General features: G+C 38.0%; 1 protein-coding gene across 7 annotated transcripts in view; it reads left to right on the top strand.

The window, feature by feature from the left end:
* LOC117288321 (1-phosphatidylinositol 4,5-bisphosphate phosphodiesterase beta-4-like) overlaps window positions 1–19,300 on the top strand; it is a 61,835-nt gene that overhangs the window by 24,386 nt on the left and 18,149 nt on the right. For 2 of the 7 annotated variants that reach the window (XM_033769181.1, XM_033769173.1), the window contains exons 12-20: window positions 211–240; window positions 2,459–2,485; window positions 5,906–5,932; window positions 11,932–12,149; window positions 13,625–13,696; window positions 16,516–16,663; window positions 16,933–17,017; window positions 18,115–18,291; window positions 18,909–19,011. In XM_033769181.1, the coding sequence (XP_033625072.1) occupies window positions 211–240; window positions 2,459–2,485; window positions 5,906–5,932; window positions 11,932–12,149; window positions 13,625–13,696; window positions 16,516–16,663; window positions 16,933–17,017; window positions 18,115–18,291; window positions 18,909–19,011 (887 nt within the window). The remainder of the gene's footprint in view (window positions 1–210; window positions 241–2,458; window positions 2,486–5,905; window positions 5,933–11,931; window positions 12,150–13,624; window positions 13,697–16,515; window positions 16,664–16,932; window positions 17,018–18,114; window positions 18,292–18,908; window positions 19,012–19,300) is intronic. The other 5 variants (XM_033769157.1, XM_033769134.1, XM_033769164.1 and 2 more) reach the window with 3 other exon arrangements.

Raw genomic sequence — 19,300 nt, 5'->3', positions numbered from 1 at the left:
TAATGACTTACTTCTAGTCCTTGATTTATAGACTGCACTGCAACCAATGTACAGTCTTTCATCACAGGAAGCTTTTAACATATTATGAGGTCATTGGCTCCCTTTGACATTGTGATGTTTTAATGTTACCACGTCATTAATATAATTTTCTTCAAAGTATCTTCCATCATTGACCGTGGCTTCCTATTTTATACCCATGTAATCTTTCAGACTCCCAGGATAGTGGTAATAGTAGCGAAGGTGCGTAAACTACAATCTTCAGTACAACATGTACCGGTAGTCCACCCTGACCCTACCCAGCCCCTGACCCCTGACACATATTTCTTAAAAGATTTCCACTCATAATATGCACTTTTTTTTGTCACTACCTTTTGAAATTGGTATCCAACACTGGGTGATGGCCATTAGATACACAAGTCAAGACTAGTCATGATATTCTTTCTACTGAAGTCTGATTTCCGGTTCTTTGTGAATGGTGATAAAATAGCCTGGAAAGTCTACTATAATACAAATATTGACTGCTTCGAGTGCTATGGTTAAAACTATGACTCCCGAGGTGATCCCCGGAGCATTCTATTTTCCCGAGGCGAAGCCGAGGGAAAATAATACGCTCCGGGGATCACCGAGGGAGTCATAGTTTTAACCATTGCACGAGTAAAAGCAGTCAATATTTGTTTTATAACAACCCAAACATTTCTAAATACTGTACTATTAAGTTACAGACCTGAATGCTACAATCCATGGACGACGCGAATACAGATTGCGAAAATTTTTACTGTGCTGCATGTAGTGTCATGTTATCCGAAATGGTTACAGACTATTCATTTGTCATCCTTGTACACGCAACGGACGTCTGGCTGGGTAGGCCTACTGCACGCCGTGTGATAGTCTTCGGACTAGCGCACGGCAAACCGATGCACTATCACACTGCCGTCGTCTAGTAAAACTAAAACATATCATGTGACGCGCTCGAAACCAATGAAAAGGCAGAATATTGGTAAGGGGTGTTATAAAGCCTGTTACATGTGCACATGTAGGTCAACACTTGTATTCTATAACATTTTCCAAGGGTCAGATATCATGCCAGTCCAGTACAAATACAGTACACCTTTGTGATCATTCTATAAATGGTTGTTATTCCAGTCCTAAGTAATGACCCCCTACCCCCTTATCCCAAAACGTGATCACCACTCTGTGAACAGCCAGTGCCTGTTGTTTAAATTTTAGTCTAATTAGTATGAACACTTGTACACAGTTTTGGGCCTCTATGGTAGGCATTGTGATGGTTATCATCGGAACAGCACCTTTGTAAATATTTGTCATTTTCTTTTTGGGGTCATGATCGTCTATACCTACATTTCATGAATCTGTTCTGTCTTCTATGTTTACTTCTACACGTCTGAGAACTGTCTCTTCCATGATTCTTGTTATCTGACAATTTTTCTGTTGACCTTGTTTTCATTTTAATTTTTTAACAAGTGCATTATGATCTGATGAGTTGTTGGGTTTTTCCCCATTGGAGTTTCTGTTCATTTTTTTGTTCCATCACGAATTCCGTCAACTTAAATGAACACTTTGCTTTTGGTGCCATCAACATTAAAATGAATGATTTGGATGTTTTACCATTTTCCAGCTAAGAAAAGTAAAACAGTAAATAACAACAAAGGTGGGTACAAGTTGATTTGGTATTGAACGAATACTAGCACCTGATATTCTGGTCAATCTGTTTTGAGTGTCTGAACTTGAGTGGGTGACTGAGCTACTAATTCTGGCCGATTATACGCTTAACAAATTACGATTGTGTAAAGCTGCCTCAAATGGAGCGACTTTGGCTCTGCCACTGGCTGGATTGTCAGCAGAGTAAATCTAGCCAGTAGCCAGAAGTTATTTTTTATTGATATTGCCAAGCTCTCTAAGTGGGTATTTGACACGGTTGCTTACAATCGGAACAATTTCTGAATTTTCTTTTCAAATGACATTGACTCTGACAATTTTCTGAACATTGTTCAGTCACATTAAAAAGCTTCGATCAAAGATTGTTTCTCAAAGAAAAGCAAAATAAACCAAAAATAACCTAACCCGGAAAGTTGAGGGTGGGAGAAAAGTAACAGGTTAAACTCACAACTAACCATAACAGAGATTTTATTTTTAAAAATATATACACTTATTGGATGAATGGTTAAGTTTGGTTCCAACTTGGATTTGTCTCCTCTACACTAACATTTTTTTTCCTTAATAATTCTGCACCTCTGGCTATCGGTTCTCTTGATCATTTCTCAGTGATTTGGGTTTGATTCACCGTGTGGATTTTTACTCTTAAAACTTTCTGGTAGTTTTCATTTAAGGTTTGTGGGGTTTCCGGTTTGTCCTACTTGAGTTTGAAATGCGTGTGAAACACAGAAAAAAACACATTAACAAGAGTATTATAATAAGACTATTTTATTACTTGTATGCTTAGAAAACTCTGAGGAACCACCACCCGAAGGTAATCATTTACTTTTTGTTCATGTTTTGAGTTTCTTTTGCTCAATTTGTTCTTTTTTTAAAGTAGTTGGTTTAATGGAAGAATGGGAGGTGGTATTTTTTGTCTTTGTGTAAGTGTTTGGGGTGACTAAAACAAACATGTACATTGGGTGGTAAAAAGTGACATTGTAATGCATTCATTTATTCTTGGTTTATTCTTTAAAAATACAAATTCCCATGGCGACCGGAGGTCGAATTACAGGAAAATATACAGAGATTAAAAATAAGAAGAAAAAAACACTATTACAAATTTAAGAAAAAATTGTATAAGGAGAGGCAAACATTTACAATGTGTAAAACAAATTAATTTAAAAGTTGCGAAACAGTAACTTGGATAAAAATAATGGTTTGTTAATAGAAGAACGGGAGGTGTTTTTTCGTCTTTTTTTAAGTGTTAGGGGGTGACTCTAACAAACATAAACATTGGATGATTAATGGTGCCATTGTAACATTAAGTGAGTATTCAACTGTACACAGCAGCAGATTGACAACAATGTGGAAGGAGGGTCGGCCATATTGTTCTCTCTGGTAACCAGACTTCTCATGTGGTGTGGTTGGTGTATTGTGGGTCATCACCAGTATCATAAAAACATCATGGTATTAAGTTCAATTACAATCACCTTCAGTAATTCTTTTAACATGTCTACTTGTTCTGGCAGTTTGTGAGTCTTGTATGACTTTTGAGGTTGTCGAACAGTGGGGGACTGTTTTATTACATGTATCACTCAGTGGTGGAAGTTGTTCTACTGTGTCAGAATATACACTAATGAAGGGATTGCTTCTGTTGCTATTAACAGGCCTGTAGTATGCTTCGTTTGTGAAAGGGCAAGAGCACGAAGACATTTTCTCCTTGATAAATAAAGGGCACCCCAGGTTGAAATTGTAAATTTCTCCTGCATCATTTTAAGGGCACCAAGGCAATTGCCTTCATTGCCTTCGTGAGGTATCGGGCCTTGATTGAGTAAAAGTAAGGACATCAAATACACGGCATATGAAAATAAAATGTTGAATAGTTTTCAGATGCTGTCCACACACAATAAAAACTTGTAGACAACCTATCACAATGGACTTCCTTCACAAGCACAAATTGGACGATCTAGGCATTGAAAACACTGAAGCTGAGTATGGGAAAGATCATGTGTCATTTGTCCGAGGGAGTCGATGGGTTTTATTAACATTGTGGTGGTTGATAATATAGGGGAAGCTGCAACTCTTAAATTGGAGGATGCTTGTTTTTTTCTGAATGAGGTTCGTCATGGGTGACTAGTGCATAAAGCGTGCATCCTTCTCACAACTGTGGCCCTGGTTCGATTCCTGGCTGGGGTCCTTCAGTGAGTAGAGTTGTGCGTTGGTTTTCTCCTATGCCAAAAGGTTATTAGTCCAGCAGCCGATTTCACCAAACTCTTCCTAACTTAGGATTAATCTTAAGACTTATGACGAGTCCCAGCCCTGCACTGTAGCATGTAAACACTAAGATTTATCCTAAGTTAGGACGAGTTAGTCGGATGGGTTCAATGCGTCCTACGCCGTTGGATACGGAACTTAACTCGTCCTAAAGTCCAAAGATTAATCCTAAGTTAATCCTAGGCCCTCCGGGTTACCATCCTACTACAAAACCAAACACTTTTGATTGCTGGCTGGGCTCCATGGTCATAAGAGAAGGGGTTCTTAGTTTGATTGGCTGAATATTGCGCCAGGCACCTTGTAAACCATTACATGGTGCTATGTAAAAGGAGTAGGTCTTGTAACATATTTGTGGAGGAAAAATACCAGCTTTTCGACACCTGGCTTGGAAGTTTAAACATGAAATGACTTCAACTCGTGTAAACCTATCGCAGAAAAGTAATGACTAAATAATGTGAAAATCTTCAACATCCCAAGGAGATTTTGTGCTGATGTAAAGTTGCTGTGGAGATAAAAAAAGTAGTTCCAGTTGTATTTTTTTTCTTTGGGCATAATCAATTATGTCCGGTACTTTGTCTGGTGGATTAAATATGTCACATGTCAAATGAAATAACTTCTCAGGTTGTTTAGTAGCACTTTATGTTCACACATTAAAGGGGCAATTCATCCCGTTTCCCTAGAAATTCAGTTCATTGCATGAAAATTATTATCTGAGTAGGGTTTACACCCTGTACATGAAACAGGTCTCAGCGAGTGCTTGCGTTAGGGCCTTGTTGCACGAGGCAATTTTTACAGGCAATTTGGAGGCAACCAACTGCAGTGCAATTCCATTGTGGTTGCGCATGAGTAATTTTTCAAACAATGTCTTACGATCCCCGAGCAAAATATGCGAACATTAAAACTTGAATGAGTTCTCTTCTTGGAGATTGCCTGTAAAATGACATGATCCTTACAACTCTACGTTTCCATCAGTTTGCTCTGACCAGCTTTCTGCCTGAAGACTTTCAGAGCATGTTGATCCAAATGTTGAGCTTTTTCATGTGCCCGGAAAAGGGGAGTAATGCTCTACACCCTTCTTCCAGGCACCTCTTTTGAGGAAGTTAATATCTGATCAAAAAGAAAAAAACATACAGAAATATGTGTTACAATAAAAAATGTTGGGACATGTCTTACGGATCCAGACACTCATTGTTTAAAAAAAAAGAAAAAAAAAAAGGGCAATTTAAAATTGTAATCAAAATTATGCGGTAAAATCAGTCAAAAATCGTGTTGAGCATTTTTACAAGCCTGTAGTCTTGATCATGTAAACAAATTCAGAGGCGTTCAAATGTCCTTCAAGAACTTTTCATCAAGTATGAGAACTTCTTGGGTGAAACTAGTTAAGGGATTTCGGGGATTGGATGGCACCTTTAAGCATTGGCATAATGATTTGCACTTTTCATTTTAAGTGTCTCATAAGTTTGTGGGAAAACTGGTTGTTCATCTTGATTTTGTGAGAACTTATACATTCGGTGTTGGTTAAGCTCATACAATTGTCATGTTCGATTGGGGAACAGGGCTAAAAAAAGAAGAAGAGATTTTTTGTTGTTGAACATCTTTGAAGTTTACTTACCCATGAGGCAAGTATTTTGATTTTTTTCCTTCTCTGTTATTTTTTTTTGTGGTTCTTGTTTTTCTTTCCATCTGTAGTGTGACTTGTGTGAAGACTTCTGAGCTTTGTAGATTTTTGATTGTATTCTTAATTCAAAGGGAGTTTCTTCAATAACATTATTTCGTCGTCATCTGGAATGGACAATTTTCTTCCTAGTGACTTTTATAACATACTCTGATTTCTCCTACATTTTGAGGTGTGCTAACTTTACCTTTTTATATACATACAATGTAATAATCTATGAATTCAAACTTGCCTAGATGCCGCCATTAACTGCCATTTTTGACCAATAATGTACCAATATTTTTTCCACACAAACTTTTCCAGAGGCTGTGGAAGACAAAGAGCTTAAAGGTGGGCCAGTTTTCTTGAGTATTCTTCTGCCGCCATCTCATTTCGTATTCCATTTCTTCAATTCAAATTTATAAACATTCATCCTGGTGCTTCAAGGCCTTTTTCTCACTGTATAATTTTTGAGTTGTAAATTTTTTTTTTCAGCCCGTCTTTTTCTCCTGAACTCTGTCTTTTTATCTCTACCTCACATCCCTCGTTCTTTTTCTTATTTATTTATTTTTTCTCTCCATTGGTTTCACTCTGCAAATCACGGTTGCGGTTTATTAACTCACGGTTTTAGCTATCATCTCTCTCTATCTTCACCTTCGAGTCAACTTTCACTGAAAAATCAAAACATGTGTGACATTTTTTATTTTTTTAAATTTATTTTTTTGAGAGACTAACCTGCAATCTAAACCTGCAAACTTCTTAAACATAGTTGAAAAACACTTCTCTTTGTTGAAGCACATTAAATACATTATTGTTAGATACATGCAAGCACAATGTGACAACACACAAACTGAGGTTTGGGGTATTGTTCTTTTCCCTCTTTATACAGGTAAAAGAAATTTGGCAAAGGAATCATCAAACCTACCATTCATAACGGGGATAAAAGTTAATCATTTATTTTGTCCCCCCCATACTCAATGCAAAATTCAAATCAGTAGAAATATTTCTTGCGCTATAATGTCTATGGTATTTACTAAAATTCATTATACTCTTTAACTTGCTGATAATATTGTATTCCAACGAAAGATTGAAAACTTATCTATTTCTTTTTGGGTCATAACAACAATTTCACTCATGCTATTCATTTAAACACAGACTAGCTGTAAACTCTTTGTGCCTCTTTATGAAGTAAACTTTTCTCAACATTCGTGGTGTTCATTTCAAGCTCTGATAGCTGATGAGTTGTTTATATCTGCTTTGGCTTGGGCCTACATTTAAAAAAAATCTTGCACTGATCAGCATTGCTTTTTTGAAAGCTGGTTTTGCTTTTAAAAAAGCAGCAATGAACTTAGACATTGTACGTGTTACGCTGAATGCTAAAACATAGCCCCTAGTAGACCCAATGCGTAGTTGCTGTGTCCATGCTTCTCAAGGTGTTGAACAAAACACAAGAAATTCTTCACGTGCGTTTTTTCGACCCTATCCACACTATGTAAAACATGCAAATGCTCTAGTAACTCTTTAAGTTTGACCCACGGAAAGTGCACAGCAGTAAGTAAATGAGTTCAATTTCGAGTGCTATGTGTGTTTATTGTTTGACAGGAATTTCTATAGAAAGATGTAAATAAGTGCAGAGTTTGGAAAAGTGTGGCGCGTTCCTTGATTAATGTTGTGTCGCGGTAAATATCAAAAGTAAATGAGTATATATAGAGAGATGGTTTAGAAAACTTGGTTGCTTTGTGTTTTTTTTTTTTCTTCTCTTATGTTAATGGTAAGCATACCCGTATACCGTTATAGAAACTTAGTGAATATTAGCAATGCTTTCAATGTTCTCTATAGGTGCAATTTTCTTGTACAGCCTCATCGGGCACTCGTTTGGTAGTCTAGAAGCACCTTCACTGTGTGAGGAAGAAGAAGAGAAAAATGTCTGTAAAATTGATGTTTAGTTATGTTTTCTTGAAGAAAAAAAGGAAAACTCTGATACACACTCATGTTGTGAGGTTTTCTAAATGCCTGAAATTTGTGAACAAAACAAATCTGAAAGGAATCTGGCAATTTGAGGGTACATGAGTTTGCATGGTTGTCACTAAAGAAAATGAATGGAAAAAATGAATGCATAAATGAATAAACAAACATGATTCGCATATGATATTAAAGAAAATGTGGCAATGATGGGTTTGCAGGCGGGGTACTGCATACTTTCACATAAGCAGCATGAAGTCATGCCTTGATTTTAAAGCCAGTGGACACTATTGGTAATTGTCAAAGACTAGTCTTACTTGCTGTATCTCTTCATATACATAAAACAACAAACCTGTGAAAATTTGAGCTCGATCGGTCATCGGAACTGCGAGATAACTATGAAAGAAAAAACACCCTTGTCACACAAAGTTGTGTGCTTTCAGATGGTTGATTTCGAGACCTCAAATTCTAAACTTGAGGTCTCAAAATCAAATTTGTGGAAACTTACTTCTTTCTCGAGAACTACTCCACTTCAGAGGGACCCGTTTCTCCCTGTTACTCGTTACCAAGTAAGGTTTTATGCTTAAAAATTATTTTGAGTAATTACCAATAGTGTCCACTGCCTTTAAGTGATGCACTTCACTGTGCAGTATCAACCACTGGCTGTAACCTCTTCAAGATATTCTCCTGCTCCCGCCTCCCTTTCCCTCCTTGGTTTGACATACATGTACACTTCACACACACTGTAGAGCAACGTTTTAATCCTCAAGCAATTTATTCACTCTTCGTAGATTTTAAACTAGGTCAGCGGCCCAGTTTGCTGCCTGTGCCCACCACTACCCACTCCCACACACACCCCCCTTTAGTACAAACCCAGATTGATTTGACAAGTAGGGTGTTTAATTGAGTCTCTTGAGGTTTTATTCCTGTGGGAAAATTGAGGAGGGGTGGTCGGAGAAACACCTTGGACTAACAGAGATGGAGATACAGTCAGTTGATGATGGTACTCTTTCTGGCTATTTTGGTCGGGTCTTGCCAGTTAATCATTCTCACCTTTTCTTTTAATTGAAGGTTGTTCCTTAGCACAGGGCCAAAATAGGTCACTCTAGGCTAGGGCTAAAACAAACTAAAATAATAAAGCTGTTTTTACTTTTCGTGGGGGGGGGGGGAATTATAACATTTGTGTTTGAAAACAAAAAGGTATTTCAGTTTGCCGTCAGACATTCTATTTTGAAATATCTTTATCTAATGTCGACCTTCTGAAAGGAAAGTTTCAACTTATTTCTTCCAGTCGTCTCAGTAAAAATCATTGTGGTCATCTTGTCAAAGATGAATAACTATTTTTTCACAAATCAACTATTTTATTACAAAATTCAAGTAAAATACCTCAATATAAAATTTGTGATCAATATTTTTGGTTCCCTTCAAACGTCATCATAGTGAAATTAAAACTTGTATTTATAATTTTGTTTTTTAAGTTTGTAAAAAACAAACCTTGAAACCTTTTTTTAACTTCATCCTCAATTGATAGACGTCAATACCGTACTTGAAAAATTAATGACATCTATTATTTTGTTCACTGAATATTGTGCAGTAGTAAACACCTCACCCTGGAGGATTTCAAATCAGACAGATCTCAAGACTTCAATCATAAAACTATTTTGAGGTTATATCTAAATGTGACGATTATGTGGCCATGACAAAGATAATTTGCTGCTCAAACTCATTGCATATTTTCCCCAATCTTATTTCTAAGGGTCAATTAATATTCCTCGTTGATGCTATCACTTCTTATACGTCTTGAGATCAGCCTTGTACAGCATCAATCTAATTGCTATGTTCAGGTTGCACTCCTCCTATAGATCATATTGAAACTCCGTAAAGAAGTTATAGCAATCCAGTCTCCTTCTATCGTTTTTTTTTTAAGTGGGGGTGAAACAGCTGTTTGCAATAAGCATTTGTGGGTGGGTGGTTTAAGCTTTTGCCAGAGGTATCGTGACATTTTGGTTCATTTAAAGTTTATGTCTGCAGGTAACGAAGCTAAAGTGATGTACCTAAGTGTTCTTAATCCTTGAAACATGTTCCTGATTGATCTTCAAGTGGATAGCAAACTAAGCATTTACAAACTTCTAAAGTCAAGTTTGAGGCCGTTTGCAAAATTGCAGCTGCATCTTTGGTTGTGGCTGTTGCTAAGGCTTTTACTATGGGCATTATTTGTTTCAATGCTCGTTCATGTGATGATCAAGCCGAAACTGCTGCCACCAATTTTAAAGATAGCCTTAATTTCTCTTAAAATCTGATCAGATTTTTAAAAATGGCAGTCACTGTAGAGAGCTCCCATGTCTTGGAACTTGTTTCCTATTCCAGCACATTTAAGTCTGACTACCTGTTTGCAAGCAAAAATATAAGCACTGATCCTCACGGCATAAAAAGTGCAGGACTATTTGTCTGTGAGCCTTTGGTATCATAGAGACAGTCCAAAAAAAGATCACAATTAAAGTGATAAGTTGATGCGTTCGTTCGTTGTCAGAAAATGGCTGACTGGAACAAAATTGTGTGCACTGTCATAGCAGAAGGTGTATTGTAGTTGTGTAATCTTCGATGAATTGTTCTTCTTTTAGTTAAAATAAGTACTGTTCTTTTTCTGTAAAGTAGATATATAGATATGCTTCAAATACGTGATGCTGTATGGTGCATAGGCGTGTGTGCGTTTGTGTACTATTTGTTTGCACTGTATACGTCATAATTGATCGTCAGCCATGTTGAACATGTTCAAGTCTAACTCGAAGAAAATATGCAACAGTGTCATAGATACTGTCAAATAAAAAAGTAATGTTGCATTAAATAAGTAGTAGAGCATTGTACATGAATAACAGACAAGTTTGGAATTTGTATTTTTTAATTTTGCTTAAATGCTATATTGCAGTCGATCTGAATGTTTCTTTAGATTTGTGAGCAAACTAGCTTTTTGGGTGATGACAATATTTGGTTGCATCTGTTACTAATAATCTGTTTAGATTTCAGAGCAGAATTTGTTTGCCGCCAGTTGACATTACAAAATTCAACCAAGTGAAAACTTCATCTTTGTGTCTCAGTAGTTTGGCACCTTTGCATTAAGCACTGAAACACCTAGTCCGCTCACAGTTTAATTCTAAAACACGGGTGGATGGAACACAGTTTGGTAGAGCCCACATCACTCGCTGTTAAACCTCACTCTGCACACTTTGTTATGATTTCATCCCTGTATGCATGTTTCTATGGTAACACATTTCACAAAGCACCAAATTGGACCTAATGTTTCTTCCATGTTGGCTATCGCCAAACCCGATGGTAGTGATGGACAAGTGTCAAATGAGTATGGTTTAATTCTGCTTTGTTTGGAAAGCTAAAAGTTTTATAACCAGCAGTTATCTAGCTACATGTCGTATCATTTATGCTAGGTTGTTTAACTACAAACAGAGTGCAAGGTATTTAGGGAGCTTGGTGTATACCTGGCAGAAATATATTAGCAGCTGGTGGTACTATTAAGATCTGGGCCCAATTTCATAAAGCCTGTTAGCACAACAATTGGTAAGCACAGACAAGTATTGCTTAACATAAACACTGTTACCAGCCGAAATCACATTTAAGTTTACACTGTTGTGACTGGTGTCCCACTCAATTTGTGCTTAGCAAAGAAATTTGTCAAACAGCTTTATGAAATTGGGTCCTGCATACAGAAAACATGTTAACCCTAGTATATTGTCAGTTAGTCTTCAATTTTTTTTAACCAAAAATAAATCCAACATGAGTAGCCTTGATAAAGTAGTTTGCTTTCACAGAAATAGTGTGGTTTATTTGCCATTCGTGAAGACAAGTGTACATTTCTTAAGGGAATTGTGATGATAGTAGATTTAGGATGTAGTGCAGGTACAAACACAAATGTCATCCAAACAATAAATGTTAATGTTTTTTTTCTTCACATTTCATGAAAACACTACCAATAACTTACCAATTCTACAAGATTAATTTATTAAAAATACCTTTGTCTCTAGTCGTTTAATTTAGTAGGTTTACAATAATTTTGTTTCTTATTATTTTTCACCACCATCACCCTCACCGCACTTGCACTGCTTCACCCTGTCGCTACTTGCCTTGTCGTTGTGCCTTTTTGGTTGTCATGTGCACACGTTCACTCTGTGTCATGCATGCTGTGTACCAAAGTAACCATCTCTACGTCACCACTACTACTCTTGTGTGTAATGTAAACGGACTGGAACTAGTTTCCTAAGACACCTGTACTGTACGAGCGTCTAACGCACAATCCTACACCATAAATATGACACTGTCCATTCAAATTTGGCACGTACGTTTTGTAGTACTTACAGAGGAGCCATATTGTCTTATAGGTCAGCAGCTATTGGACGCCCATCCCGAGCTGAAGACACTGTCCTCCAATAAGATCGGCTCAACTGGAGACATCGAAGGACTGGTCGGAGAGGTCGGCAAGGCGACGGGGGATTCTTCAAAGCCAGTAGCGGAGAAGGAGGTAGCGGTAAGCACGCCGGAAGTTACAGAGCCAGTTAAACTTAAGCCATCCCTAAGCATGAAGAATAGTAATAAGAAGGTAAGAAGCTACTACCAGATCAAGACGTGTCTTGTCTCAGACCAGTTTTGTCTCAAATTTTGTGTTTTCAATTATCTATATCTACGGCAAACCATCTGTGATGAACAAGACTAAGTTTAACTTGATACTGTGATTTTATTCGAAGAGCTACCAATGTTATTTTGTTTTCACAATGAAAAAGCTGAATAGTAAGTTTGCATTAAGAGCAATTCTTAATGAAAGTCTAATCCTGCATAACATGTTTATTCTTGTTTGCTATCCAAGCTAAGCATCTCATTCCTGTTTCCTTCATTGCTGAAAAAAAAGAAGTTTACTTACATGTAGTAATTTACTTGCTCTGATAAAATGTTAGGTTTGAAACTTTGCATGGTTGGAATAGAATCAAGTGAAAAACTTTTGCGGAGACACTACGTTATTAACTCTCTCTGTGAGCTGTTGTGGTTCTGAGAAAAACGGGGCCCAATCTCATGGCTCTGCTTGCTGTTAGCAAAGAATCGGCGCTAATACGAAAGCAGGGAATTGCGCCCTTATGGTAAGTGTATGGCAAGTGTATGGCAAGTGTATGGCAAGGGTTAGCAGGGAATTTCTTTTTGCTTTTGCATGTGCATACTCTACATTACTAGGCGTTCGTCGCTTACACAGCTAAGAGAAATTGGGCGCTTGCCATGTAAGCGGAGAATGGTGATTGTAAGTGCAGATTTTGGCGGTATGCGGAGCCATGATATTGGGCTCCAGTGTTTACCAACTTAAACATTTTGATCAGTGTGCTCCGATTGTCTGCAGGAATGACGAGGATCAGAGCAAAATTAACTTCTACTGAAGATGTTTGATCAAAATTATTAAGTTAATCACTGGTACTTTTCAGAACCACCTAAGCTCACAGAGAGAGTTAATTGCATGGTGTCTCTGCCAAACCTTACTTGACTGATAAAATGTGTTTCTCTTGCTCGAATAGATATATAACTTGTTTGGTTTTTATTGGATTATAAAATCAAAAGTGTTAAGCCTGCAAATTTACATCAATTAACTTCCAAACCATACTGTTTTCAATGGTATCAATATATTGTAGCCAAATAAATGTGGCACAGGAAACTGACGCACATAATTAATGTGCACAGAACATTTTTTTTTTCAAAGCAAATCAACTTGAGGTTCACTTTTTAAGAAATTTAGCTTGGGACGTTTTTGTGGACCACTTTCTGTTCTTTTGATTGTTGATAATTAATCTGATTTGAATTTGACTAACATCTGATGCCCTAAATTGTCCCTCTCCTAACTTCCGTAACACCTTCTTTCTCCCTCATTCCTTCTTCTTCTATTCTATCCAATCGTCATTTTACCACCTGCTCAACTCCCGTCTAAATTGTCTTCCTCTCTATTGATTGCTCCTCTTTATCGCATCTGTTGCCATGGTGACTGATTCCTCCTACCTCATCATCTTCTTCCTCTTTCTAACATGTGACTACTAACCCCAGAACCTATCCAGAGTGCACTTGGTTGAGGCTAAAGATGCCAAAACAGACAACTCTGAAAGCCTGCAGGCAAGTGTAAGAAAATGCCTTATGAATGTCTTATGAATGTCTTCCTGTAACTTTGTGGCATTGTGTAATGTAATAATAGTGGCTTTTGATATAGCGCTTATATCCGTCACTCAGTGACGCTCAAGGGGCTTCAACATTCAGCTTTTTTTCCTTTCTGCCAGGTGTGTGGGACTATATTTGAAGTATGAGACCTTCTACTTTTACATATAGCACCATGTAATGGTTTACAAGGTGCTGTGGCGCAATACGCAGCCAATCAAGCCAGGAACACCACTAAGTGCACTGGGTTCTTTAACATGTGTTACACAACACACAGACCTACGGCTGAACATCCTATCCGAAGGCTGAAGCAATCATGGTTTAGTGTCTTGCTCAAAGACACAAGTGTAACGACCGGGACTCGAACCCACACTCTGCTGATCAGAAATACCTCAGTTGAGTCTGGTGCTCTTAACCGCTCAGCCACGTCACTTTATGTGACCAGGATCAGGATGCTACTTGTTACAGTATTCCTACTCTTTCTGTCACAACTTTCTGCTTCTAGTACACCTTACTCATGCTGCTACCAATTTTCGCCATGTTCCCTAGTCTGCAGTAGAAATAATGAATACTAAAGTCTGTCCCTACCGAAAGGGGGCCAGACTGTTTTTACTCTTTAGCCTCTATTTAGTATCCGAATTGGCATCTACAGCTACGGCTACGGCTATGTTTAGAGTGTTTCTAAGGGCGTCCAATACCTCAACTCTTGATGACGCAGAAATCTAGCTGTAGCCCTAGCTGTAGACGCCAATTCCAACACGGCCTTTACACTGATTTAAATGGGTAGTAAACAAAATGGCTGCTTCATGGTACACTAGGCCCATAGAACTAGCAATGTGTTTTGGCGACCCCTGACCAGAAATTCATTGACCGAAACAATTTCACAAAATTGGGTTGGTAACCAGAACCAGTTGTGATGTAGCTACATTGAACAGTTGACACTGCATCAGCGAGACTGAACCAAACTCACGAAAAACTTGTAGAAACACTCGACCAATGACTGAAGGTCGAACATGTTTCTCGTTGGTGTCGCCAAAATTTGCCCTACGTCTGCAGAACTCATTTGTTACACATTAGATGGTTTCAAATGAATGTCTGTTGATCATATTCATGTGGGATGTAATGCAACTGTAGTTAATAGATTTTTAAATTTTTGGTTTTTGCAGTTTGATTGTGCAATACACTATGCTGTCTGCGTTTTAATCTGTAGTTTAGAGAGCAATGGTATATTTTTTTTTCATTGACACCTTGCTATTTCGTGTAATAGATAGACACTTTATAACGTCTTATCAGTGCAAAAACATTGTATCTCCTAAAATAGCACTTGTAGCACTTTCAAGTTTTGAAATAGTAAAAATGTAATATCATGCTTAAAATAGCCTGGATGTGGTCCAAATTAGGTGTCCACGGAGATACAACATTTTTTAATAGAGGGTTTGTGTGCTAAATTTTAGCAAATTTAGCAAGTACTGAGATTACAGTGCTAACACACATCGATGTATGGGTAAAAACCAAAATTAATATTCTTTATCCCCGATGCAAATTTAACATCTATTATATCGTTGCTGTACCTGCTGCCAAAACATAGGATTCGAACTGCCTCTAGCTACCGGGCAACCTCGGTAGTCTAGTTGGTAAGACACTACTCTTGAATTGCAAGTGTCGTGGGTTCGAATCCCACCCGAGTAACATGCCTGTGATATTTTTTCACAGGACTCGGGGAAAGTACTGAGTATACAGTGCTAACACACATTGGTGTATGTGTAAAAACCAAAATTAAAATTTGAGATATGCGTTTTTGCACTGTTATGACGATATCGCTTCCACTATGTACAGTACATGTATCTGACAGCAATGCTCATATTACTAGCATACTAGAACTTGAAGTAGTGCTCACTTTGGTATGGTATAGGACAATCGTTTTATGTCGGTTTCTGATTCCTGCTTGCGTAATTTTGTTCGTACACAGCAGCAAGGGGTTTTGTACTTCAAACTGCCAATTCCTGTCTTGAGTAGTTTATTTGGTTTTACAGCCATTCATATTAAATCATTACAGGAAGCTTAAACTCTGAATAGAAAAAAAACATGTCTTTGTGGTAATTCTAGCGACCGAGACAGTTACGCCATATTTTTCACAGGAGTCGTTTCATTGCTGAAGATCTTCTGTTTGGGACACAAAGTACTTTGTGTGCATGGAAGAAGGGTGTGAATCAACAAATATTATATAACTGACATACAGATCCTTTGATTAGTGGAACTTACTTCACGTGACATTCACTATTACTCCCATCCGCACCGGCAATCAAAAAGACCTATTCGCCCATGGGGAATAGCATTTCCCATTCAACAGTTAGGATCATCCTTGTTTCCAATGTTTTTGAGCAGTACAGCACCGCCGCACTGCTGCTAAAACAAAGGAGCACCTGTGCAAAAGGTTGTGATCCGATTTGTGGTTGTCAGTAATTTGTGTAATTTTTTCATAATGTTATACTTTTAAAATACATCAAATAACAAGGATCTACATGTATATGTCAGTTATATAAAATATTTGTATACTATTGAATGCAGACATAATGTCTCTAGTGTGATATTGATAATAGGAGACTGTTGGTGGTCCTTTTTCACAGTTCTCGCCAGTAGTTTGGTGGTAAGATCTACGCGCAATACTAAGCATGTGCGCGCACGCTCAGAGCCGAAAAAAGGAACCATTATGTCTGCTGCCGTGAGCGTCTAAAAAGTCTCCAATTAAAACGGTTTAACAGCACAGGGATTGAATTTTCTTGCAGGGTGTGGAGGCTTTATCTCAAGATGAGGAAGCCATCATGGTTGCCAACTATCGCTACACTGGAGCAACTACTAACATTCATCCCTTCCTCTCTGCCCTAGTCAACTATGCACAGCCGGTTAAATTCCAAGGTTTTGATGTCGCTGAAGGTACGTTTGTTTGTTTATTTGTTTGTTTGTTTGTTTGTTTAGATGATCTTCCAATCAAGGGAACTCGTCAAACTCCCATAAGGGGATATAAACACAAAGCTGGCAATAGCCAATTTCTCTCATACCAACATTGGTTTAACGTCTATGATTATGAATTGCACAAATCAAAAAGTTGTGATTCAGTTAACTAGATATCAACACTTAACTAGCTATCAACCTAAACTTAATCAGTATTGACGTCATACATTTATTATGTTTGTATATTTCAGAGCGTGGTTTTCATTTCAACATGTCATCTTTCAATGAAGCAGTTGGTTTGGGCTACATCAAGACAAGCTGTATAGAATTTGTCAAGTATCCTTTGATTTATGTTTGACCATTTACAAGAGTTGTGTGTTTTTTTCTCCAGTAGCCTTTAATTATTATTGTTTTCAGGGAAAACTAATAGTCAATTCACAGTTGGTTTTATTTTGAGTATCTTCTGAGACATTGCCAATTAAATCAATTATTAAATGTATTGAACGAACAAAGGTGAAACAACCTTTGTTGAACAAACCAAGGCATTATAGCTTTGTTACACAAGTAAAGATGTCATTACGACCATAATGCAATAAAGCTGCCATGCTGTAATAGTTGTAACAACAAAGCCTTTTCCTAATAACCAAGGTTTAATCGGACCACCCAAAGACTAAAGCCTTTTTCCCTCTGGACTTTTTTGTTTTAAGTACCGCAACTTTTCTGTAGAATGCCAATGGGGACGCAAGGTAAACTGCCCTCCCTGTCAACTTACTGTGACCGTGATGTTAAACTAACAGGCTGAAAGAAGGCAAAATACTTCCACGCAGCCAGGGTAACTTAACAAGGCCGCTTAAAAGTCCAATGGGAACAGCTCCACGCTGTAAAGCTACTTTGACCATGCTGTAAAGCGCTATGCACACATCGCTGGAATATAAGTCCAGGTGGGAATGCATGATACAATTATACCAAAACCAGTGACGGTAACTTCCTGCGTGGTAGTGGAAGAAAAAGTCCAATGGGAACAGCTCCACGCTGTAAAGCTACTTCGACCACGCTGTAAAGCTACCTCGACCACGATGTAAAGCGCTATGCACACATCGCTGGAATATAAGTCCAGGTGGGAATGCATGATACAATTATACCAAAACCAGTGACGGTAACTTCCTGCGTGGTAGCGGAAGAAAAATTCCAATGGGTACGCTGCTTTAGTAGACTTGTCAGATTGTCAAATTACAACATAGCTCAAACCATATTAGAATAAGAGATTGTTTTTCTAATCTCTTATTGTATATTTGCTGGTTTTTGATGTTTGAATGTATTTTTATATTGTAAACCTAAACACAATTTAGCCTTTTGGCTGCTACGTTTGATTTTTAATAAACCAATAATAATAAGAAGAAGAAGAATGAACCCTTGACCCTGCTAACCCCCAGCTATAACAAACGCCAAATGAGTCGTATATACCCCAAGGGAGGGCGCTATGACTCTAGTAATTACATGCCGCAGATCTTCTGGAACGCTGGCTGTCAGATGGTGGCCCTCAACTTCCAGATGCCTGATATCGGTATGCAGCTCAATCAGGGAAAGTTTGAGTACAATGGGTCTTGTGGGTGAGTTGCATTACATTCTATTTAAAACTTTCTACTTTACGAAGAACAGAGCGCTTTACAGCGGACAAGAAGGAAAACAAAAACCAACAATATACGCCTCTCTTAATATTAATGCATGACGTCATAATTCTTACCCAAAATGAGGCTATAGGCGCACGCCCGCCACCACTTGCAGTGGTTGTGCCTATAGCCTTGTTTTGGATTAGCATCGTGGCGTAACTCATGCATCAATATTAAGAGAGGCGTATAAACAAATAAGGAGTGGTTTTGGAACAGGAAGGTCTTATAAGGAGTGGTTTTGGAACAGGAAGGTCTTATGGAGACATTTGAATACAGGCAACAAGATTGCTTTTCTCAGAAAGGCGGGACCCTCATTCTATAGAAGCAGGGCAGCGAAGGGTGAATGAGCCGTTCCCAACTTTCCCATTATTTAAGATATAAGTAGGTAGGAACATCTTATTTGAAGAAATCATTTATATTATTTGATCGAGGGAGGGTAGAGTGGTTGTAAGATGGAATGATATAAGCTCTTGATGTTCTGAAAAAGAGCTGGTATCGTATTCTTTAGTTTTTCAAACCACACTATAATTCTGATGGTGTTTTTCATTGCTGTACAGGTATCTCTTGAAACCAGACTTCATGAGACGACCAGACAAATCATTTGATCCCTTCTCAGAGTCACCGGTGGATGGGGTTATCGCAGCAACGTGTTCTGTCAGGGTGAGTGACTACCTTGAAGAGCTCTGTGAAAATCAGTGACATGTAATAAATTAAAGGAACACGTTGCCTTGGATCTGTCGAGTTGGTATCTGAAAAGCGTTTGTAACCGTTTTTATAAAATGCATATGGGTAGAAAGATTTTGTAAAAGTAGAACACAATGATCCACACAAACATGCCTCTAAATTGCGCGGTTTTCCTTTTATCTCGTCGACTAACACAGTCGGCCATTTATGGGAGTCAAATTTTTGACTCCCATAAATGGCCGACCATGTTAGTTCGCACAGTAAA

The sequence above is a fragment of the Asterias rubens genome, chromosome 1, assembly GCF_902459465.1.
Source record: "Asterias rubens chromosome 1, eAstRub1.3, whole genome shotgun sequence".
NCBI lineage: Eukaryota > Metazoa > Echinodermata > Asteroidea > Forcipulatida > Asteriidae > Asterias > Asterias rubens.
This window is presented reverse-complemented; position numbering and strand designations above follow the sequence as displayed.